At 41.7% G+C, this 24,964-nt stretch overlaps 1 protein-coding gene across 4 annotated transcripts in view; it reads left to right on the top strand.

The window, feature by feature from the left end:
• The first annotated feature begins 8,918 nt into the window (after positions 1-8,918).
• The window catches only part of kansl1l (KAT8 regulatory NSL complex subunit 1-like), a 95,857-nt gene continuing 79,811 nt past the window's right edge, over positions 8,919-24,964 (top strand). Inside the window, exons 1-2 of one of the 4 annotated variants that reach the window (XM_087988953.1) lie at positions 8,919-9,021; positions 12,877-14,103. In XM_087988953.1, coding sequence (XP_087845079.1) covers positions 12,920-14,103 — 1,184 coding nt within the window. In that variant the 5' untranslated portion in view covers positions 8,919-9,021; positions 12,877-12,919. Of the gene's footprint in view, positions 9,093-12,876; positions 14,104-24,964 lie in introns of all 4 variants that reach the window. The other 3 variants (XM_087988951.1, XM_087988952.1, XM_087988950.1) reach the window with 3 other exon arrangements.

The following is a 24,964-nucleotide window of genomic DNA, read 5'->3' on the forward strand; positions in this document are numbered from 1 at the left end:
GCTGTGGTACTTGAAATGTTCATCTAAACACTTCTTAAATGTTATGATGGGTCCAGAAACACACCACCCACTTGAATTCATCTAAACCTCCAGTCCCTTACCTTACGTCTATGCCCCCTAGTAACTGATCCATGTACTAAGGGTAAAGGTTTTCCTATCAACCCTATCTATCCTCCTCATGATTTTGTACACCTCAGGTTCTCCATCAGCATTCTTTGCTCTATTGAAAATAAACCAAACTTATTTAATTTCTCTTCATAGAAGAATCATTCCAGCCCAGGTGACATCCTGGTGAATATCCTTTGCACTCTGTACATTGCGATCACATTCTTCCTTTACTGTGGTGATTGCACACACTATTTCAGCTGAGACCTAACTAACATCTCACACAGCTCCATTACAACTACCCTGCTCTTGTATTCAATCCCTTGGCTAATAAAGACAAGTATCCCATGTGTTGTCTTAATTATCCATCTTAGCATCCGAGGAGCAGGAAAATCAACGTTTCGGGCAAAAGCCCTTCATCAGCCCTTCCTGATGAAGGGCTTTTGCCCGAAACATCGATTTTCCTGCTCCTCAGATGCTGCCTGACCTGCTGTGTTTTTCCAGCACCACTCTAATCTAGACTCTGGTTTCCAGCATCTGCAGTTCTTGTTTTTAACTTAATTATCTATCTACCTAGTCTGTTGCTTTCAAGGATCTATAGATAAGCACCGAGGAAACTTGGTTTGCATGTGCACTGGTCCCTTAAGGTATCAGGACAGGTGGATAAAGTGGTAAAGAAGGCGTATGGGATATTTCCCATTATTAGCTGAGACATGATGTTTAAGAACAAAGTAATTATGCTAAAACAGTATAAAATGTTAGTTCAGCCACGGCGAGAGCATTATGTGTAGTTCTGAAATTCACACTATAAAACGGATGTGATAGCACCAGACAGAGTGCAGAGGAGATTTACCAAGATGTTGACTGCATTGTACAGTTTTAATTATGAAGAGAGATTGGATGTAGTAAGGTTGTTTTTCTTAGAGCAGAGGAGATTGAGAAGGGGCATGATTGAATTGTATAAAATTATGAGGGGCATAGATAGGGTAGACAAGAAGAAACTTTTCCATTCATGGAGAGATCCATAACCGGGGCATAGATTAAATGTTGAGGCAGAGGGTTTATAGGAGATATGAGGAAAAACACTTTCATTCAGAGGGTGGTGGGAATCTGGAATTCACTGCATGTATGTGTGGTAGAAGCAGAATCACTTATAACATTTTTGAAGTATTTAGATTTACACTTTCAATGCTAACGCACACAAGGACAAGAGTCGAGAGCTGGAAAATGGGATTAGGATAGTTAGATAGTTGTTTTTGACTAGTGTGAATGTAGTGGGTTGAAAACTATACAAGGCACCAGTCATACCGCATCTGGAATATAGGGAAGAGTTTTACTCCCCTTATCGAAGGAACAATATACTGATATTGGAGGTGGTCCAGCGAAGGTTCACTAGGCTGATATTGGATATGGAGAGACTGTCTTATGAGGAGAGGTTGGGTAGATTGGACTTCTACTTTTGGAATAGAGAAGAATGAGGAGTGACATTATTGAAATATACAGTAGGGATTTGACAGGGAAGTCCTTGAGACAGGACTAGAGAACATGATCCCAGAATAAGGATATGCGCATTGAAGGCAAAGATGAGGGGGACTTGGTTCTCTGAGGGTAGTGAATCTACATAATTCTTTACCTCAGAGGACTGTTGATGCTGGATCATTAAGTATATTTAAGGCTGAGATTTGTAAAGGAATCAAGGGTTATGCGGAAAAGGCAGGCGTGGACTGAGGATTATCAGGTCAGTTATGATTTCAATGATTGGCAGAACAGAATGGCCTACTTCTGGTCCTACATTTGAGAAAGCCTGTGACTCAATGTCAAAATGGCTTTCTTTGTACTCTTCCTTTCTCAAAGCCCATTACCATGGCAATATGAATTGCATGGGCACTGTATCCAGGTGCAGTTGCTGATGTGTTAAGTCCACAACCATAATTTATCTTGGAAATGAGTAGTTTAAAGCACAACTGTTTACAACTCAAAAGTTTCAACACCTTTTTGAAGATACATTCTCCATCCACTATTAGCTCACAGATTATTGCCACTGTCTCAAAGTGCAATCACCTTCTTCACAGTAAAACCATCTGTCCTTTCACCATCAACACACAAGCTTGTTGTCAATCAGACTTCAAGAAAGGTAACATGAGCCTTTAATATTACCAAAATTAAAGACAATCCCAAAACATATCAACATTAATTTTAATAAGTTAAAAATCACACAACACCAGGTTATAGTCCAACAGGTTTAATTGGAAGCACACTAGCTTTCGGAGCGACGCTCCTTCATCAGGTGATTGTGGCTCCTGTAGGACAGTAGGGAAACTGAATTGATGAATGACTAATCTTTTGAAATACTAAGAGTTATACCTACGTCAATATTTACAAGTTGCCAAATAAAGGTTATTTTAGTGTTAGGTTCTTGTGTTATCAGTTAAGAATTATGTTTTATGGTGTTGGATCATGTGTCTCAAATGTTCCAAAGTGCTCAGCATAAATTAGTTACTTTTGACTGCAGCAAACGTAGTTACACAGGCAAGACTGACAACCAAGCAAAATTCCACAACAGCAACCAGATAAATGACCAGTAAAATAAGAGCAGAACATTCTGGAAGGACTTCAGTAGACCTTGCAGAATATGCAGAGAGAGAAACAGAATTAGCATTTCAGGTTGATGGCCTATCATCAGATGTAGAATGACCAGTGAATGGGCTTTTTGGTGGTGTTTGAAGCAGATCTCCTTGTGTTTCTTTGAACTGTGCCATTTAGCTTGCACCTAGAAAAAATTATGCAGATGGGACATCATTTTGATATCTCATTTCAAGTATAGTAGCTTTAATCGTACAGTTGGAGTGTAGATTTGTGGTTAATTCATAGATTTGAACTAAAATTTCGAAGAGCATAACGGTTGTGAAACTTTATCATAAAGTACAAAAACAACTAAAATTGGTACAATTTTAGATTTCTTCTCATTTTGAATGGTGTCTGGAGAGAACATTTTGAACTTAATAATGTTTGTGCTGTTTCTTGCCTGAAAGACAAGGGAGTTATCTCTTGCCACCTTTTTGTTTCATTAAAATATTCCACACTCTTCCAAAGTCACAGGTATCTTTTGGTTTTACAGTAGCAATTGTACAACTGTAGACAGTGTTAATATTCCAGTAAAAGGAAAGGCTATAATCCTGGGAATATATAGAGAAGAAAGAATCTGCCAGAATATGTAGCTAAGATTCAGAGGCTTCAAATCGACAAGTTGAATAAAACTGAATATCCTGCTTCAACCAAATTAAAATTGCTTTAATTAGCCGGTTGAATGAGGGAGGATAGTGTAGTAATGAATTATTGTTGATGGTGCTGCGAAATAACCTCTCTTTAACACCTGCTAATGTATTTCCCATCATGTAGCCATTCTGTGGGCCAGGGTAAAGTTGATACAGAACAGGAAGTAGAAAATAAGTTTAGGGAAGTATTGAATGGTAGTATAAAAGAAATATATTTAGTCCAGATTAAAGAAAAGAGCTCAAGAAAGATGTACAGAATTGTGCAATATCGAACTAAAAAGCTACTTGTTATGAAGAGGGAGATGGTACAGGGTGACACTAGGCCCACGGACACACAAGATGGCCGCTGGATCACAATGAGAGAAACAGCAGAGCACATACAGACACTGCCTGGGGCCACCAGAATACTAGCACAATGCACTCACAACCCAGTTGATTAGTTTAAGGCGGGTGGGGCTCAGAATACATGTGGGTTACAAACACTGCCTGCCGAAGTGTCTGAGTCTAGCCACCACCTCTTATAGAAATGCTAACAGTTTGATACAGATTCAACACGAAATGCTAATCGCCAGGACTGCAGTAATGGGCGGCAGGGTGGCACAGTGGTTAGCACTGCTGTCTCACAGCGCCTGAGACCCGGGTGCAATTCCCACCTCAGGCGACTGACTGTGTGGAGTTTGCATGTTCTCCCAGTGTCTGCGTGGGTTTCCTCCGGGTGCTCCAGTTTCCTCCCACAGTCCAAAGATGTGCAGGTCAGGTGAATTGGCCATACTAAATTGCCCGTAGTGTTAGGTAAGGGGTAAATGTAGGGGTATGGGTGGGTTGCGCTTCGGCGGGTCAGTGTGGACTTGGTGGGCCGAAGGGCCTGTTTCCACACTGTAATGTAGACTCAGGAAGAGTGATTAGCACCCATTACTACAGCAATGGATTTCCGTGCAAACATTGAAACTGACAATGTCTATACTGAAACTGACAATGACCACGCGGAAATTAACAAAGGCTGCGCTGGAACTGACAAAGACTTTATCAAAACTATCAATGATTTTGCAATGATTGCCATAAACAAACCATGTTACAAAGACATAATCTCGTCACTGACCTATTGTATCACAAGCTGCATAAAAGTTTCTTGAAATGTGCTCTGGGTCGAGAGAAGATTCGCAGCTGACCACTGTGCTGTTGGTGTCTTTCTCTCCCCAGAGCACCAGTATTTCCTTGTGTAATAAACTCTGGTATTGAACCCCGATTCTGACTCCGAGACTGGTGTTTTTCCCCACAACAGTTAACTTGAATAGGACTGTTTTAGTTGGACAATAATGAATAATACTGCAATATGTTTGTGTGCAAGGTATGCATGAGCAAAGAGAGACTTGGATACATATACATATTGGTCATTGAAGGTGCAGTTAGATGGAGCTGTTAATAAAACATACAGTATTCTAGGTTCCATTATTAGGGACAAAGATTACAAAAGAGGCAGATTATGATTAATTTATAGAAAACACTAGTGAGAGATCAGATGGAGCATAGTGTACAGTTCTGGGCACCACAGCATAGGATGGATTTGGGTGCTCTGGAGCAAGTCCAAAGAGGGTTAATGAGAATTGTTCCATCGATCAAACACTTCAGTTATGAGTTAGATTGGAGATTGGGACTGTTTTCCTTGAATAACAGATGGCTAAGAGGACATTTGATAGAGGTTTACAAAATCATAAGGAGTATGTACAGAGTGGGATAGGGAGATACTTCTGTAAAAGGATGGGGAAACAGCTCAGTTTTAGAGAGATTTACAAAAGAAATAAATGTGAGGTGTGGAAGAAACCTTTTTACACAGTGAGCAGTTTGGGTCTGAATGCACTATCTGGAAGTGGTGGAGGCAGTTCAATTCAGACTTTCAAGAGACCACTGAATAATTATTTAAATAGAAACAATGTGCAGGGTTATCGAGAAAAGATAGAAGATGGGCAATCAGTTACAATGCTCAGACAGCCAGTACAGATATGATGGGCCGAATGTCTTCCTTCTGCATTGAAACAATTCTAAGATTAATTGATTAAACTAAAAGGTGCACAAAATGAAACTGCATTACAATCTCTCATTTAGTAATGTAGTTAATGGCTGAAGGTGCAAGCTAATTGCAAAAGGCCTTGAGCTTCTGCTTAATACCTCTCTTGGGCGAGGGAGAGTATGTAAAGCTGGTTATAGAGGTCAGGTTGAGGCAGGTGACAACTTTAAGGTTGTGCAGAGATATGAACATAAAATCGGAGCAGAAGTAGACCATTCGGCATCCCATGCTCAGCTATTTATTAAGATAATGGGTATTTGTTCACGTTTTGAATTCCACATTCGCATCTAACCAAATAACCTTGATGAAGTGTCATCTAGATTCAAAACTTAGCTTGCTCTCTCTCCAGCAAATGTTAGCTTGCTGCCTTACCCACTGTGATCTCCAGCACTGGTTGCTTTCAGTGCCATTTTCCATTTTCCGCAGTAATTTGTTCCTGAAACTTTGATTTGCCTGCCTAATGAAAACCTGTTCTCCTCTGCCTTGGAAATATTCAATGAGCCACACTCCACCACCTTCTGAGATAGAGTTCCAAACTCTCACAAACCTCTGAAAGAAAATAAAATTCCTCTCATTTCTGTCTTGAAAGGGTGACCCCACCACCCACCAATTTTAAAATAGTGCTCACTAATTCAGGATTGTACCACAAGAGACATCCTCTCCACCTTAACCTGTCAAGATCATTCAGAATCGTATACACTTCAATCAAGTCACTCCTCATTCTCCTGAGCTCCAGGTGAAACATACCCAGCCGTTTAACCTTTCCTCACAAGACAACCTGCTCAATCTGGATATCAATCTAGTTGACCACCTCTAATACATTTATATTCTTCCTTAAATGAAACCAAAACTGCCACCAGATATGCTCTCACCAAAAATCTGTACATTCCTGGTGAAGGACTTTTGCCCGAAATTTCGATTCTCTTGCTCCTTGGATGCTGCCTGACTTGCTGTGCTTTTCCAGCACCACACTCTCGACAATACCCTGTACAGCCAAATAAAACATTATGTTCAATTCCTCCCCTGGTAAATGATGTATTTCCAATAACCTTTTTGATTCCCAGCTTTACTTAACTCATGATCTTGGTTTGCAGTCCTGACTTGTAAGCACTTCGCTTGCCACCTTGCGATTACATTCCCTGCCGCCTGACCTGCTTACATAAAGTAGACTCTGCTCCTCCACCTGGTGCAATGTTGTGTATGCAAAAAGACCACCGCGGTCCAATGTGGTGTAATACATTTCGTAATTGAAAATGAAATATTCTTATTGATTTAGACCGGTGTATTTTCCGGTTTATTGGAAGATTGGCTCTAATCAGAATCAAGCTGTAGAACGAATAATTTGAACGGATTTTAAAGGTTTTATGCCCTGTTCTTTAACGGAATCCAAAGAAATTCGTTACTTATCATTGAGCCACAATTCACTGTCCAAGGACGCGGGTCAAAGCAACCAAGACACGAAATTATGAGTAAAACCGTCGGCAGCGACCTTTCTCGCTGTTCGTTAGTACTTTGCCCTATAATTTATTTTAAATATGATGTTGTCATAAACTTCGATAATATGCGGCATTTTTTAAAGGCTTATTTAATGAGTTTCGATTGAGATTTTTGTCCTTTTTCAGGTAGAAAAATAGTTCAATTCGGATCTGATCTTGGAAGAACCTTTTCCATTTCTATGAACGATGGAGCCATTCCTTCACACTTTACACTTGGTATACCCAAGTCACAGCCTGAACAACTTCGATAGGGAACCAGTGTAACTATGGTCGGCAGGAGGTCTATGCAACAATTCCTCACGCCAATATCTTCATTGTAAGTATCAATCGAGCTGCTGTAGCATTTTTTTTCAGATACATTGAACATGTGAGAAAGTTCTTATTTCCAAATAACTATCAAATTATTGCCCACAGTTCAGAGTGTGGTCTTTAAAACGATTTGTATATTTTACAGCATCTTAAATTGTTTGCCAAACACAAAACAAGATGCCGCGGAAGCTGAAGTAGATGTGTTATCATAGAGTCATTGGGATAGAATTGTCTAATGACGAAGGAATTGGGAGAATGGGATGGCGTTTTTACAGGGGGCAGGATGGGAGGAGGTGTAGTCCAGGTAGCTATGGGAGTCGGTTGGTGTGTAGTAGAAACTTCCATATCCGCCACAGATTCACCTGCACCTCCACCCACATCATCTACTGCATCCGCTGCAGCCGGTGTGGCCTCCTCCATATTGGGGAGACAGGCCACCTACTTGCGGAGCGATTCAGAGAGCACCTCTGGGCCACCCGGACGAACCAACCCAACCACCCTGTAGCACAGCATTTCAACTCCCCCTCCCACTCCACCGAGGATATGCAGGTCATTGGACTCATCCACCGCCAAACCACAACAACGCGACGGTCGGAGGAGGAGCGTCTTATCTTCCGACTGGGAACCCTCCAACCACTGGGGATGAACTTGGACTTCACAGTTTCTTCATCCCCCCTCCCCCCACCTTGTCTCAGGCGAATCCCTCCAGCCCGGCACCGCCTTCCTGACCTGCAGTCTTCTTCTTGACCTCTCCGCCTCCATCCTACTCCGACCTATCACCCTCACCTTGACCTCTTTCCACCTATCACATTTCCAACGCCCCTCCTCCAAGTCCCTCCTCCCTACCTTTTATCTTCTCCTGCTGAACACTCTCTGCTCATTCCTGAAGAAGGGCCTGTGCCCGAAACGTCGAATCTCCTGTTCCCTGGATGCTGCCTGACCTGCTGTGCTGTTCCAGCAATAAAGTTTCAACTTTGATCTCCAGCATCTGCAGACCTCACTTTCTCCTAGTTAATCATTTGTTAGTGCAAACTTTATAAATGTATGTGTTTAGATTGAAGTTTCATTACGTATCTCTACTGTATGTATACTAATTCTGCCAACAATTCCTAATTTTCAACACTTTTGTTTAGCAGAACAGGTTGCTGGGGTAGCCCAGTTTCTTCATCTAAAAATGTTATCTAAACAATGAGTCCTTGAACTCAAAAAGACGAAGTGCTGAGCAGGTCGGCAGTCTCTGTGACCAGAGACACAGTTAACTCCCCAGATCGATGATAATGTAAATGCGACTGGTTGAATTTTTCAAAAGAAAAAAGGATCCCGAGATAAGACTTACTTAGGCACAAATGCTTGTAAAGGAGGGAGGGATTATTGTTGAGCAGGTCAGTCAATCACAAGCCTCCCATCGCCCCATCTGTTCACATGACATGGGGGTGGAGCCTTCACTTATACACTGCTTCTGTGGCAACTAGGGTGGTTAGTGGCAGTAGCTGGGCTCCGCCCCTTTCCCCGGGGCATTGCGGCAATTGGTGAACATCGAGTGGGCAAAACCTGGTCCTGAAATGGTGGGGACGTCAATCATAATTATGTCACCACATGTCCCCGCCCGCTTGTCGTCGATGGGCCTGTAAGGGTGCCCACGGGGAGGGGAAACGTGGGGATAACAACAAACACAAGAAGTTGGTAGTGAGCGAGAGAAAGACAGACAGGCTAGCGAAAGTTTTCGTACCACTACAGTAGTCGACATTTCTACGGTGACGGAAAGATCTAAGTGCGTTTACTCCTTGCCTTTCAGGAAAAGGATGAAGTACGGCGGGAAAAGTCGTGGACACTTTTCGTTCTGTACCGTATCTTTTTTTTTCCCCAAAAATAAATTGCTTGTTTTTTTTCTTTCGCCGACGGGAAAGGGGGGGAAGGATCGAAGTGTTTTGCACGGAGTGAAAGACCGAGGGATAGCGAGCGCAAGCAAACTGCCCGTTCGCACGCGCACGCGCACCCTGCACCCTCCAACGGCGGAGCTTTGCTGCGTGGTCACGTGGGCAAGCGCGCGCCCGCGCACTGCCTTTGCTGACGGCTCTCACTGTGCAAGCGCGCGCGATGTACAGTTGACCATTAGCGGTTGGCTGAGACTTGTTAACCCAATTGTTCAAAGTGTGGCGCCTTTAACCCCTCCCAGTCTTCTCCATTGAGAAGTGCACTGCGTTATTTCGGTGGTGCAAGCAGATTTTTAAAATACCTTCTTCTTTCAAAGCTGATAATTGTTTAATGGAGGGAAGGTGAGAATGGGTTAAATTTTTCTCTCGATACGCAACCAGACTTGCTGAGTTTCTCCAATATGTGAATCACAAAACAACGTTGATTTAAGTTTGATATTTTAACGGCTTTCGTTTTCTGATGCTCTTCACTTTTATCGTGCAGTTTTTTCAAAATATCTGCTCCCATATTTTGTGAGCTATCCAGATTAAAAATGAGCCTATTCTGCAGTCATGTGCACCCAGTTTTTCCACCTGTTATAATGGAGAATGGACTCATTAAATTTTGAAAGTAATTACTTTTGATCATGTCCCAAAGTCTGCTGTTTTTATTTTCATAGTAGTGTTCCAGTCAAGAGACTGTTTGTTTGTTTGTTTAAGAAGCATCGTTCAAAGGTAGATTAAATGTGTTGCAATATTGTTAACGTTAGGATGTCCATTTCAATGATGTGAACATTAAAAGCAACTTTACAAACTATTTTTAAAAAAATCTGTCAGGGAGAACCTGTAATGCTTTCCTCCTTCATAACTCATACTTTTAAGAGAATTGTTTCCTTTCTGCTGCACAAATTTAAAAATGTTTGTGAATTAGTTCGGAGGTTCAAACATTTTTCTTTGTTTGATAACTGCTATGCCTAGCAAAAAAAACTTAATGCGTTTTGACATCTTCATTTTTTTCTACTCGTCAGCTTTTTGAGATGAAGAATTCCAGGTTTTCACTGAGCCCTGAAATAACCCCAAGATGTAGTTTTGAGGACTCCTTTATTCTACAACTGCCCTACTGGTAGAAGTAGTCTCTCTCAATTTCAGAGAATCTTGGAAGAAATTTTAGTTAATTTATATTTAGAACAATAATTGGAGGGGAGACAAATTTTGACTGCTTTGATTACATGGTGAACTTTGAAAATATCACAGTTTTAATTTGATTTGCTAAATGTAGTTCATACAGACGGAAACAAGTACAACTATTTTTTTTAAATCCAGGCACACACAATCATGGAATTTTACAGGAGAGAAGGCGGCCATTCAGCCCATGTCTGTACTGGTTCCTAAATGAATGACCCAGCTAATCCCAATCTCTAGCCCTCTTAATTCATTATTTTCAAATATGTACCTGCTTATTTGAAACCTCATATGGAAACAACCTTCAGTACTCTCCTAGGCAGTGCATTCCAGCTGACAACTGTGAAAGAGTTTCTATGTCTCACTCTTAGCTCTGTTGATAATTTTACTAATGGTAACAGAATTTCCTCCTTTGCCATATCAAATTTGTTCATTTTGAACACCTCCAGGTTATCTCCTAATCATCTGCTCAAAGGTGCCTAGAACTAAACTCAATACTGAAATGTGGTCTGACCAATCATTTCCTTTATTTTATACACTTTTTTTAAAGAAACCTAAAGAATCCTATAAGCTGCCTTAATTGTTTAAATTTGATTGGTCTCAATCGCATTTGAACCCTGAGGTCCCTCTGCTCCTGAACTCTCAATTGTACCATTGAACTGGATTGTCTCTCCATGTTACTGCTATAAAAATGTAAACTTGATTTGTCTGTATTGAAATTCATCTGTCAGATGCCCCTCTGTCAGAGTCGTCTTAGTCTGTTTTGTCTGGCAATCCAGTGTTGCCTATTCCCAGAAATATCCATAAGACATTGACCGCTCAGTCCATTGAGTATACTCTGCCGTTCAATGAGATCATGGTACATCTGATCATCCTTAATTCTAATTTCCTGCCCTATCTTCATAACCCTTGCTGATGAACAATCTGTTTCAACCTCATCTATACTTAATGGGTCAGCCTCAACATCACTGCAGTAAAGAATTCCACAGATCCACATTCCTGCCATAAAAGGATAACCTCATACTGAGATGTCCTGTGGTCTGAGATTTTCCAACAATGGATAATGACTTTTCTGCATCTACCTTGTTAAGTCCCCCAAGAATCTGATCTTTTTAAGATCACCTCTCTTTTAATTCTTCAATGAGTACAGAACTTGCTCTATATCTCCTCCATATGACAGCTCCTTCATCAACCTAACAAATCTTCTCTGGACTGTCTCCTATGTTCATCCTCTTCCTTAGAAAAGGGTCCAAAACTGTTGACTGTTCTCCACCTGTGGTCTGACTAGTGTCTTGTAGTATTTGCCAGACCCTTCTAATTTTCTACTTTTTGTCATAAAAGGCCAAGAGTTTTTCAGCACAGTGATGCTTAACCATTAATGGTTTTCTTTCCATGTTGTTAAATGCCTTTTCCTATACGCTTGTGGATGAATTCATTCAAGTAGATGGTTTGAAATTGATTGCAGATCAATACGATTTAGTTATTTTACACTGCCAAATGGAATTTGGAGCGTTGTTTTAATTGCTTCAGCGCGAGGTGCCTTTTTTGGTCTGGTCTGATTTCAGTTGTTGAAATCTTGCAGCATGGAAATAAGCAATTGGTCTATAGTGCTTCCCAGTTTTCAAAATACCTATTGAATTGTAGTCATGATTTGGAGATGCCGGTGTTGGACTGGGGTGTACAAAATTAAAAATCACACAACACCAGATTTGAGTCCAACAGGTTTAATTGGAAACTCTCTAGCTTTCGGAACGTTGCTCCTTCATCAGGTGATAGGCACTATCACATGAAGGAGCGACACTCCGAAAGCTAGTGTGCTTCCAATTAAACCTGTTGGACTATAACCTGGTGTTGTGATTTTTTTTTTTCTTAACTATTGAATTGTAAGCAGTCCAATTCATGTTTGAAAGCTGAATTAAATCTGTCTCTACTAATTGTTCAGACAGGGTCATCCTTAAGACATGCTTATCTTTTGCTCATTGTAAATCTCTTGCTTTTTTTTCCACTGGAAGTAGTTTCTCCTCATTAACTATCCAATCTCTTGACTTTAAGCACCTCTTAACTCTCCCCTCAACATTTTCTAACACAACACCTGCATCCCTATCTTTCCACAAAGGCAAAGTCTCCTATCCTGAATAAATTTGTTTAGAGTTTCATACTTCCAACATAGTGAAAAATTTATCTTTCTGCATTTGAAGTTAATTATCACTTGTAAGGTTAACAAAAATATTATCTCCAATAACTCCATTTTAGAAATACACCAGGAACACTTGGTCGCTTAGAAGACATATACTTAAAAATTAAATCTTAAAATATAACATGACATAGCCAGGTGACTTAAATTGACGAGATGTAATGGTTTCTTTTGAAATTATTTTTGTGTACCTGAGATATTTGTGTTGGAGGTCATGCTGTGTAGAGAATAACTCTAGAATCATTTTTGTAATTTAGGCTTTACATATCATTTTATGTAAGGCAATGGCTTCAAATATTTCGCGGTATCAGTTTTTATTTACTCATCTGTTCTGTAGGGGCAATATCTTTATTGCAGTGGGATTGCTGGGACAACACTGTATGGTTACAATGGCTCCTGCTCTCACTGAAACTGCCACAGAGCCACATGGATTCCAGCTGTTATCGTCTTCATTATCTTCCAGTTTCAATGAACCTGATACATTCTTCCATGAAGAAGACACCATTACAGAGCAGAAGCTGAATGAAGAGAGTAACACACAGTCTGCTTGGTCTCAACTTGCATATCCATTTGCAACATGTGGGCTTGGCAGTGATGCACCTGATTTGAAACATGTACCTTATGGATCTATAACTGTTCACTGTGCAATTCCAAGCAATGCAGCCTTGTTAACTAGTCCTAATTCTCTACTGGATAAACTGTCTTTAAACTGTAAACTAAATATTAGGAAGACATTGTTTAGCAAAAGCTCTGCTGTTATTCTTGCCAAAAAATTATCTTGTGATAGAACTAAACAAGTATCTGCTTCTAAAGCTTGCAAAATGTATTTTGTACCTGAAGCAGAGCTAAGTAGTAGTAATAATGACAAGAAAGACTTAAACTTCCAGAAAGACAATGCTTTGGAGTGTACGGGCATGTTAAGCACTGCTCATCAGGTGAAATTGGCCTGTGATTCTGTTTCAATGACCCTTAACAATGCTGGTGGCATGACTTCAAATCAAAAGGTCATGTTGAAACCAGTCAAAGCAAACAAAACTTGGGATACAGTACCAGCACTGGATGACTTTGAGTTTGAAAGTTTATTGAATAGTACCAGGCAATTGATCCTGCAGAGAAATGAGGAAAAACAACTTCATGGTTCCACAAGTATAAGGAAAAATGAAATTAATACTCAGCTGTTTGAGTGCCTTAGCAGACAGCAAGAACTAGCTAAAAAGTCTAGCCGACTTAAAAAGCATTTACAACTCATCCAAGCAAAGCATGTTGAGTGTCAAATTAAGTGCAAAATTCAGGATGTTATGAAGTGCCAGCTTGAAAAGCAGGCAAAAAGAAGCAAAATTGACATTTCAAATACTGAGACTGTCTTTCCTTTTGGAATAAAGCACAGTGGTGTGCACACTGGATTCATTTCAAATTCAATCAATTCTGAATTCTATGAGTATGTGTCCTTTTCAAAAGCATTGCTTTCGCACATTAAAGAAAGTGTGGATTCCGACGCAACCAGCAGTAGCACTGAAGAGGATACAGACAGCGAAGAGATTGCACTGAATAGAAATATGCCGTTGTAAGTAGAATTGTTAATACTGTCGTCGTTTTAGACATCAGCTGAGTGAATTAGATGCAAATCAAAGCAGAAGCATGAGTGCTTGTTGAACTTGTTTTTACAAAAAATCTTCCATGAATTCTCTGGGAAGGGAGAGGTCCCTGTAAATCAGATCACTTTGACTGAATATAATGGCTTCATAAGTGCAAATGGTTTAGTGTATAGAAAAATGATCATTTCTGTGAACATTTTATGAACTTTGAATTATTGATTCATTGTAGTACGGTTTCTATTATGTTTTTCATATCATCAGAATAGGATACATTTTTGGGATATCTATATTTGTGTGATATATAGTCATGATGAGCTAACCAAAATTGGTTAGTGTAATTCTGCAGATACAATGGGTGTAATGCCCTCTCATTCGCGAAGACCACTGCCATCTCAATGGCAATAGGGAGTGCGCAATAAGTGCTGGCCGAGATGATGATACCCATATCTTATGGACAACTAAAAAAGTGAATTGGCTACAATTGCTCTGAAGTCAAAAGAAATGGAAAGTTGGTTGTTTTTATTTTAAAGCTGATTGAGGAACACTCATTTAAATAAGTGCCATGTCCGTCATGTTTTACTTACCAGAACTTTTGTGATACTGCTGAGCATCCACTTAATAATGATAAACTCCAGGTGTGATGGACAATAGGGAAGTGCTCTCCGAAAAGTTGTTCTGTGGAGCTTAACATCATGTGATTATCTGCAGTGTGATTTGAAGAATAATGTTCAGGTGCTTCTTTTAGTCTAAGTGCTTGAATGGTTTAACTTTCATGTTTTGTCAAGAAGTGGACTGGTGCATATGGGTACATACATTTTAACTTTTATAAGGGTTAATTGAATGAAAATCACAATGTAATTGGATTCAATGACACAAGTAAATTACCATGATTGTGATCTGGTAATTGCTCAGTAATATGGTACTTGTTGTATAGTTTTGTCCAGCTGTTAACATGAAACAATTCTACTAACTAGGTAAAATTGAACCATTTCATCTCTGTAATTGATTCAGCTTTGCAAAATATAATTAATTGTACACCAGGAAGTGATTTTCTGACTTTTGTGTGAAGATCCTTTTGACATTATATGTAATAGGTGTGAAACAGAAATCATTTTAAAACAGATGAGTAATTTAAAAAGAACAGAGAACGAAAACTCTCATTCTTACGTACACATACACATACTCTTGCTCTGGCCCACACTGGTCAGTGCTGACCGTGGTGCCCACTCCTAGTTCTAACTGCTCGCAATTGGTCCACTACCCCCTCACCCTTCCTATCCATGTATCTATCCAAATGTTGCTATTGTACCTGCCTCATCCATTTTCTATTACAACCCATTCCGTATAAGCACCACTGTTTGCCTCAAGAAATTGCCTTTCAGGTCCTTAAATCTTTCCCTCTCACCTTAAACCTATGCTCTCCTAGTTTTCATAATTTTATACACCTCAATAAGGTCACCCTCATTCTCCTATGTTCTATGGATGGAAGTCCTATCCTGGCCAACCTCTCCCTGTAACATGGGCCTATTAGTCCCGGCAACATCCTTGTAAATCATCTTTGCACTCTTTCTAGTTTTAACTATGTATTTTCCATAACAGGGTGACCAAAACTGTACACAATACTCCCAATGTGGCCTCAGCAATGACTTATACAACCGTAACATAATATCCCAACTCCTTTTTTTCCATGCCTTGATTGATGAAGGCCAGCACACAAAATGCCGCCTTCAACACCCTGTCTTCCTATGATACCGCTTTCAACTAACTATGTATTTGTATTCCTTGGTCCCTCTATTCCACAACACTCCTTAGGACCTTACCATTTTACTGTATAAGTCCTACCTTGATTTCACTTTCCAAAGTGCAACACCTCACACTTATCTGTACTGGCAAATGCACTTCAGTCCTCAGTCCACTTGCTCATCTGATTAAGATCTCCGTAATTTTTGAAAACCTTCCTCACTATCAATGATACCTCCCTAATTTTGTATCATCTGCAAACTTACTAATCATGTCTTGTACATTCATATCCAGATCATTTATGTAAATAACAAATAACAAAGGTCCCAGCACCGACCAATGGGCACACCGGTAGTCACAGGCCTCCAGTCTGAGAAACAACCTTCAACCATCACCCTCTGCTTCTTACCATTGAGCTAATTTTCAGTCCAGTTAGCTAGCTCTCCCTGGATCCCATGCAATCTAACCTTCATGACAACATCCACTGCCCTACCCTCATCTATCCTCTTGGTTACCTCTTCGAAAAGCTCTAAAAGATTTGTCGGACATGATTTCCTGCGCACAAATCCAATCTGACTATCCCTAATCAGACCCTGACTATCCAAATATTGATTGATTGTGTTCCTCAGTTTCGTCTTCAACTTGCCTACCACTGATATCAGGCTGACTGGCCTGTAGTTCCCTGGATTGTCTTTGCTACCTTTCTTAATCAATGGAACAACATTAGCCACCCTCCAGTCTTCTAGAACATCACCAGTTGATAAAGATGAAGCAAAAATCTTTGTAAGGGCCTCTGCAATTCCTTCCCTCGCCTCCCATAATGTCCGATGATGGGCTTGATCAGACCCAGGGGATTTATCCACCTTAATGCACTTTAAGGCTGCAAATATGTGATCCAAAACATCCCAACTTGTTTCTCTTATTTCCTTAGCATCCATGATTCTCTCCTCAGTAAACACCAAGGAGAAATATTCATTAAAAATATCCTGAGGGGTGTGTGGTGATGGATGTTCACAGTTGTAATGGAGAAAATAATACCCTTTTATGGAGTTGAAAGGGATTAATTCCTGGTGCACATGTGGGTGACAGAGACTTTGCTTTGCAGAGGAGCATTCTGGGAGAAGTCTGCTCAGTCACCACAACCCCTCAAGGTCCTGAGTGGATGTAAATGTGCAGAACACAGAAGATGGGCAATGTCCTCAATGAATATTTCTCTTCTGTGTTTACCATGGAGAAAGACTTGAAGACTTAGGAACTTGGGGAAGTTAGTGGTGATACCTTAGCGCCAGTTCTATTCACAGTAGAGGAGGTATTGGATGTATTAGAATGTATGAGAGTGGATAAATCTGGTCCAGACGAGATATAGAGCTGAAAATGTGTTGCTGGAAAAGCGGAGCAGGTCAGGCAGCATCCAAGGAACAGGAGAATTGACGTTTCGGGCATCCTGAAGAAGGGCTTATGCCCGAAACGTCGATTCTCCTGTTCCTTGGATGCTGCCTGACCTGCTGCGCTTTTCCAGCAACACATTTTCAGCTCTGATCTCCAGCATCTGCAGTCCTCACTTTCTCCTCCAGACGAGATATATCCAGTAAAACTGCAAGAAACTAGACAAGAAATTGAGGGGGCCCTGGCTGATTATCTTTGCACCCTTGTTAGTCATAGGTGAGGTCCCGGAAGACTGGAGGGTAGTGAATGTTGTGTCCTTATTCAAGAGGGTTACAAAGAAAAAACTCTATGGACCAGCAAGCTTAATATCTATGGTAGGTATGTTATTTGAGAAGATTCCGGGAGAGAAGATGTACATGCATTTGGAAAGACGTGTTTGATTAGGAGTAGTTAGCATGGCTTTGAATGGGAGATCTTGCCTCACAAATTTGTTAGAGTTGTTTTGAAGTGACTAGATTTCAGTGAGGCCTTTGATCAGTTTCCACATGGTAGACTGCTGTGGAAGGTTAGAGCACATGGAATTTAGGAGAAGCTGGCAAATTGGATGCACAATTGGCTTGTTGGTAGGAAGCAAAGGGTAATAGTGGAGGGATGCTTGTCAGACTGGAGACCTGTGACTAGTGGAGTGCCTTGGGTCGGTGCTGGGCCCATTACTGTTTGTTATCTATATCAATGATTTGGATCAAAATGTACAAAACATGATTTAAGTTTGCTGATGACACTAAAATGGGTGGTATCGTGGACAGTGAGGAAGGTTATCAGAAATTGCAGCAGGACTTTGATCAGCTGGGGAAACGTGCTGTGAAATGGCAAATGGAGTTTAATATAGCTAAGTGTGAGGTCTTGCATTTTGGAAAGTGAAATCAAGGTAGTAGTTTCATGGTGAATGGTAGGGCCGTAAAGACTGCAGTAGAACAGCGTGATCTTGGAGTTCAGGTTCACAGTTCTCAAAGTGAAGTCGCAGGTAGACAGGGCAGTGAAGAAGGCTTTTGGCACACTGGCCTTCATCAATCAGGGCATTGAGTATAGAAGTTGGGAAGTTATGTTGCAGTTGTAGAGGATGTTGGTGAGGCTGCACTTAGTATATTGTGTTCAGTTTTGGTTACCTTGTTATAGGAAGGATGTTATTAAACTGGAAAGAGTGCAGAAGATATTTACAACAATGTTGTCAGGACTCGATGGTCTGTGTTATAGGGAGAGGTTAACCAAGCTAAGATGCTTTTTCTCTAGAGTGTAGGAGACCAAGGGGTCATCTTAAAGAAGTGTATAAGATCGTGAGAGGCATGGATAGGGTGAATGTGCTCAGCCTTTTTCCCAGGGTTGGGGAATCGAGAACTAGAGGGCATCAGATTAAAGTTAGAGCGGAAAGAAAAGGGAGCCTGAAGGGCAACTTTTTTACACAGGGTGCATTACGCACATGGAATGAGCTGCGATGGAAGTGGTTAAGGTGAGTACATTAATAACACTGAAAAGGCATTTGGATAAATACATGGATAGGAAACATTTAGAAGGATTTGGGCCAAGTGGGGATAGTGTAGCCTGATGTTTTTGTTGACATGGGCAAGTTTGGGCCAAAGGGCTTGTCTGGAGGACTCTATGACTGACCAGCGGAGTGAGCCACACAATCACGCAAGTAAGGTGAGCAAGGTGAATTTCTTTTCTCTTTTAGTGTAAAGGGGCAGAGATGGCAGATTGGGCAATGGTGTGCTCCTTCTGCCACATATGGGAGATCAGGGAGCAGTCTATTGTCCCTGACAACTATTCTGCAGTAAGTGTGACTAGCTGTAGCTTCTCACAGACCACGCTGTTCAGTTGGAGCCGCAGTTGGACACAGAGGAGCAAAGAGGGGACAAAGTGTGAGATAGACACTAGGTACGGGGAGTTGAGCACACCACAGGTTCAGTCAAGTAGATTGATGACTGGAGAGGCAGGCAGGTAGTTCAGGAGTCTCCTGTGGCTGTTCCCCTCTCAAAACAGATATACTGTTGGGGGGAATAGCCTCTCAGGTATAACAGCAGCAGTCAGGTTTGTGGCACTACAACTAGCTCTGCTGTAGAGCAGGGTCAGGCAAGATAGTGGTAGGAGATCCCTAGATAGGGGCACAGATACTTCTGTGACCAAGTTTAAAACTCTAAGATGCTGTGTTGCCTCATTGGTGCAAGGGTCAAGGTAATCTCTGAATGGTTACATGAAATTCTTGAGAGAGTGAGTAGACAGGTCATTGTTCACATTGGTACCAATGACAGAGGTAGAAAGAGGGATGAGATCCTGTGGAATGAATACAGGGAATTAGGAAAGCGACTGAAAATCAGGACCTTGAGGGTAGTAATCCCTGGTTTATTACCAGTGTCGTTCGCTAGTGAGGCAAGGCAACAGAAAACTAGGACATTTGAATGTGTGGCTAAGGAGCTGGTGCAGGAGGCAGGGTTTCAGTTTCTTGGATTATTGAGACTTCTGGGGCTGTGGATGTTTACACTGATATTGTTTATGCTTTCTTCAAGGTCCCTCCTGGTAGGCTCATCCAGAAGATGAAAATGTATGGGATCCACGTGACTTGGCTGTGTGGATTCAGAATGAGCTTGCCTGTAGAAGGAAGAGGGTAGTGGTAGAAGGGTATTTTTCAGGCTGGAGGGGCATGAATAGTGGTGTTCTGCAAGAATCCATACTGAGACCTCTGCTGTTTGTGGAGTTGAATCCAGGTAAGTGTGAGGTCATTTGGGAGATCAAATGTTAAGGAAAAGTGGCAGGACCCTCAACAGCACAGATGTACAGACGGATCTTAGGGTTCAAGTCCATAGCTTCCTGAAAGTGGCCACGTAAGTAGATAGGGTGGTAAAGAAAGTGTATGGCATGCTTGCCTTTATTGGTTGGCAAATTGAGTACAAGAATCAGGATATTGTGTTGCAGCTATGTAAGATGTTGGTTAAACCACAGTTGGAGTATTGCATTCAGTTGTGGTTGCCATGTTACAGGAAGGTTGTGGAGGCTTTGGAGAGAGTGCAGAGAGATGAAAATGTAGATGCTGCTAGGATTAAAGGTATGAGCTATAAGGAGAGGCTAGTAAAACTTGTTTTCTCTGGAGCAGCAAAGGGTAAGAGGAGACTTGATAGAAGTCTATAAAATTGAGATGCTTAGATAGGTTTGATGGTCAGAATCTTTCCCCAGAGTTGAAATGCCTAAAACTAGGTGGCATGCATTTAAGGTGAGGGGGCAAGTTCAAAGGAGATGTGAATGACAAGTTTTTTTTTAACCTAGTGGTAGTCTAGAATGTATTGCCGGGGTGGTGGTGATCATGGAGGCAGTTAGGGGCGTTTAAGGGACTTTTAGATAAGCACATGAATATGCAACAATAGTGTGATTTGGACCAAGGACAGGCAGAAGGGATTACCTTGACATAATGTTCTGCACAATGTCCTGGGCCGAAGGGTCTGTTCCTGCGCTGCACGTATCTTCATTTTCTGTTCTGTATTCCACGTAGCCAAGTCACTGTGGTTTCCATGCATCTTTTTCTTCTGGACAAGTAGGACCAAAGGGTCGATTTTCCATGTCATATAACTCTTCGACTCTATAAGAAAGCTGAGTAAGTGTTTGGAACTGTGGGTTGACAAGTGCCTAGGTTGTGATGGACTTTATCCTAAGGACTTGCATAGCTCTTGAGATTATTGACACATTCATTTTAATTTTCCCAAACACCCTAAATTCAGGGAAGGTTCCATTCTAGCTGAATATCGGGTAATCCTCCATTGAAAAAGCAAGAGAGATGAATTAGGAAAATACAGGCAGATTAGTTTAGTGTCTGTCATGTAAGAAGTTCCCAGCAGGACACTTTGAGTTCAAGGTAATAAGAATTTACATAATCTTGGGGAAGAGAAAACATGTTGAACATGTAGTTGTAGCACAGACAGAAGTCCTTCAGCCCATCAGGTCTGCATTGGTCAAAAAATAGCCACTTAACTATTCTAATTTTTATTTTCCAGCACTTGACCTATTGCAACAAGGATATCTGTTACAGTTCTTTTGAGAAAGTAGACATGCTATAACTGTTACAACATGGGGTAAACCCTCCTGCTTAATTTAAATTGGCACTATATTGGCACACATAAGAGGCACATATTGACACTAATGATATAGCCAGGAAAAGGATCGAGGATATAAAAAGTGATTTCAGGGAGTTAGCATGGAAGCTGCAAAGCAGGATGAACAGAATAGTCTTCTCTAGTTTACTACCGGTGCGACGAGATAGCGAGGCGAGGAACAGGGAGCAGGCGCAGCTCTAACACGTGGCTGCGCAGCTGGTGTAGGAGGGAGGTAGTTGGGATGCCTTCTGGGGAAGGTGGGACCTGTACAAGAAGGATGGGTTGCATCTGAACTGGAAGGGGGCCAATGTCCTGGGTGGAAGGTTTGCTCGAGTAGTTCGAGAGGGTTTAAATTAGTATGGCAGGGGGGTGGGAACCTGAGCTGTATATCAGAGGTGAGAGTTGATGCAGATGAGGCAATAGCAAGAGGTAGACCAGATAGTGGGAAGAATTTTCCTGGGAAGGAACCCAGGGATCAGTTAAAGTGTGTTTGCTTTAACGCAAGGAGTATCATAAATAAAAGTAATGAACTTAGAGCATGGATCAGTACCTGGTGCTATGATGTTGTGGCCATAACAGAGACATGGGTTTCTCAGGGGCAGGAATGGTTGCTGGATATTCCAGGGTTTAGAGCATTTAAAAAGAATAGGGAGGAGGGGGTGTAGCACTACTAATCAGAGAGGGTATCACAGCTACAGAAACTTCCATTGTCGAGGAAGGTCTGCCTACTGAGTCAGTATGGGTGGAAATTTAGGAACAGCAAGGGAGCAGTCACCTCGTTAGGGGTTCACTACAGGCCCCCCAATAGCAGCAGGGAGATGGAAGAAAGCATAGGTCGGCAGATTTTGGAAAAGTGTGGACGTAGTAGGGTTGTTGTAATGGGTGACTTTAACTTTCCCAATATTGATTGGAACCTCCTTCGAGCAGAAGATTTGAATGGAGCTGTTTTTGTAAGGTGTGTTCAGGAGGGTTTCCTAACTCAGAACGTTGACAGGCCAACGAGGGGAGAGGCCATTCTAGACTTGGTGCTCGGAAACGAGCCGGGGCAGGTATCAGATCTTGTGGTGGGAGAGCATTTTGGAGATAGTGACCACAACTGCCTCACATTCTACATAGCTACGGAGAAGGAGAGGATTAGGCAAAATGGGAGGATATTTAATTGGGGAAGAGGAAACTATGATGCGATTAGACATGAGTTAGGAAGCATTGATTGGGAGCAATTGTTCCATGGTAAAGGCACTATAGACATGTGGAGACTGTTAAGGAACAGTTGTTGCAAGTGATGAATAAATATGTCCCTCTGAGACAGGCAAGAAGTGGTAAGATAAAGGAACCTTGATGACGAGAGCGGTGGAGCTTCTCGTCTAAAGGAAGAAGGTAGCTTACATAAGGTGGAGGAAGCTAGGGTCAAGTTCAGCTCTAGAGGATTACAGGCAGGTGAGGAAGGATCTCAAAAATGGTCTGAGGAGAGCCAGGAGGGGGCACGAGAAAGGCTTGGCAGAACGGATTAGGGAGAACACAAAGGCATTTTACACTTATGTGAGGAATAAGAGAATGGTCAAAGAAAGAGTAGGGCCAATCAGGGATAGCATAGGGAATGATTCGGAGATGCCGGTGTTGGACTGGGGTGTACAAAGTTAAAAATCACACAACACCAGGTTATAGTCCAACAGGTTTAATTGGAAGCACACTAGCTTTCGGAGTGACGCTCCTTCATCAGGTGATTGTCGAGGGCTCAATTGTAACACAGCAAAAATTTTTGCTATAAATTCTGTGTTACGATTGAGCCCTCTACAATCACCTGATGAAGGAGCGTCACTCCGAAAGCTAGTGTGCTTCTAATTAAACCTGTTGGACTTTAACCTGGTGTTGTGTGATTTTTAACAGCATAGGGAATTTGCGTGTGGAGTCCTGAGGAGGTTGGGGGAAGCCCTAAATGTGTTTTTTGCTTCTGTCTTTACAAAAAAAATGAACTTTGTAGTGAATGAAACCTTTTGAAGAGCAGGTGTGCATGCTGGATGGGGGGATAAAGATAGAAGAAGCTGATGTGCTGAAAATTTTGTCAAACATTAAGATTGACAAGTCGCCAGGCCCGGACCAGATTTGTCCTCGGATGCTTTGGGAAACGAGAAATGCAATTGCTTCGCCACTTGCGAAGATCTTTGCATCCTCGCTCTCCACTGGAGTCGTACCTGAGGACCGGAGAGAGGCAAATGTAATTACTCTCTTCAAGAAAGGAAATAGGGAAATCCCCGGCAATTACAGACCAGTCAGTCTCACGTCTGTCGTCTGCAAGGTGTTAGAAAGGATTCTGAGGGATAGGATTTATAACCATCTGGAAGAGCATGGCTTGATTAAATGCAGTCAACATGGCTTTGTGAGGGGCAAGTCATGCCTCACAAACCTTATCAAGTTCTTTGAGGATATGACTAGAAAAGTTGATGAGGGTTGAGCTGTGGATGGCATTTGATAACGTTCAGCAAGGCATTTGATAACGTTCCCCATGGTAGGCTCATTCAGAAGGTCAGGAGGAATGGGGTACAGGGAACCTAGCTGTCTGGATACAGAATTGGCTGGCCAACAGAAGACAGCGAGTGGTAGTAGAAGGAAAATATTCTGCCTGGAAGTCTGTGGTGAGTGGTGTTCCACAAGGCTCTGTCCTTGGCCTCTACTGTTTGTAATTTTTATTAGTGACTTGAATGAGGGGATTGAAGGATGGGTCAGCAAGTTTGCAGACGACACAAAGGTTGGAGGTGTCATTGACAGTATAGAGGGCTGTTGTAGTCTGCAGCGGGACATTGATAGAATGCACAGATAGGCTGAGAGGTGGCAGATGGAGTTCAACCTGGATAAATGCGAGGTGATGCATTTTGGAAGGTCGAATGTGAAAGCTGAGTACAGGAGTAAGGATAGGATTCTTGGCAGTGTGGAGGAACAGAGGGATCTTGGTGTGCAGGTACATAGATCCCTTAAAATGACCACCCAAGTGGACAGGGTTGTTAAGAAAGCATATGGTGTTTTGACTTTCATTAACAGGGGGATAGTTTGAGTTGTGAGATCTTGTTGCAGCTCTATAAAACTTTTGTTAGACCGCACTTGGAATACTGCGTCCATTTCTGGTCGCCCTATTATAGAAAAGATGTGGATGCTTTGGAGAGGGTTCAGAGGAGGTTTACCAGGATGCTGCCTGGATTGGAGGGCTTATCTTATGAAGAGAGGTTGACTGAGCTCGGACTTTTTTCATTGGAGAAAAAGAGGAAGAGAGGGGACCTAATTGAGGTATACAAGATAATGAGAGGCATAGATAGTCGATAGCCAGAGACTATTTCCCAGGGCAGAAATGACTAACACGAGGGGTCATAGTTTTAAGCTGGTTGGAGGAAAGTATAGAGGGGATGTCAGAGGCGGGTTCTTTTTACACAGAGTTGTGAGAGCATGGAATGCGTTGCCAGCAGCAGTTGTGGAAGCAAGGTCATTGGGGACATTTAAGAGACTACTGGACATGCACATGGTCACAGAAATTTGAGGGTGCATACATGAGGATCAGTGGTCGGCACAACATCGTGGG

This window comes from Chiloscyllium plagiosum, unplaced genomic scaffold (assembly GCF_037043375.1).
Source record: "Chiloscyllium plagiosum isolate Xiang-an unplaced genomic scaffold, Cpla_swu_hap1 HiC_scaffold_7, whole genome shotgun sequence".
In the NCBI taxonomy this organism is placed as follows: domain Eukaryota; kingdom Metazoa; phylum Chordata; class Chondrichthyes; order Orectolobiformes; family Hemiscylliidae; genus Chiloscyllium; species Chiloscyllium plagiosum.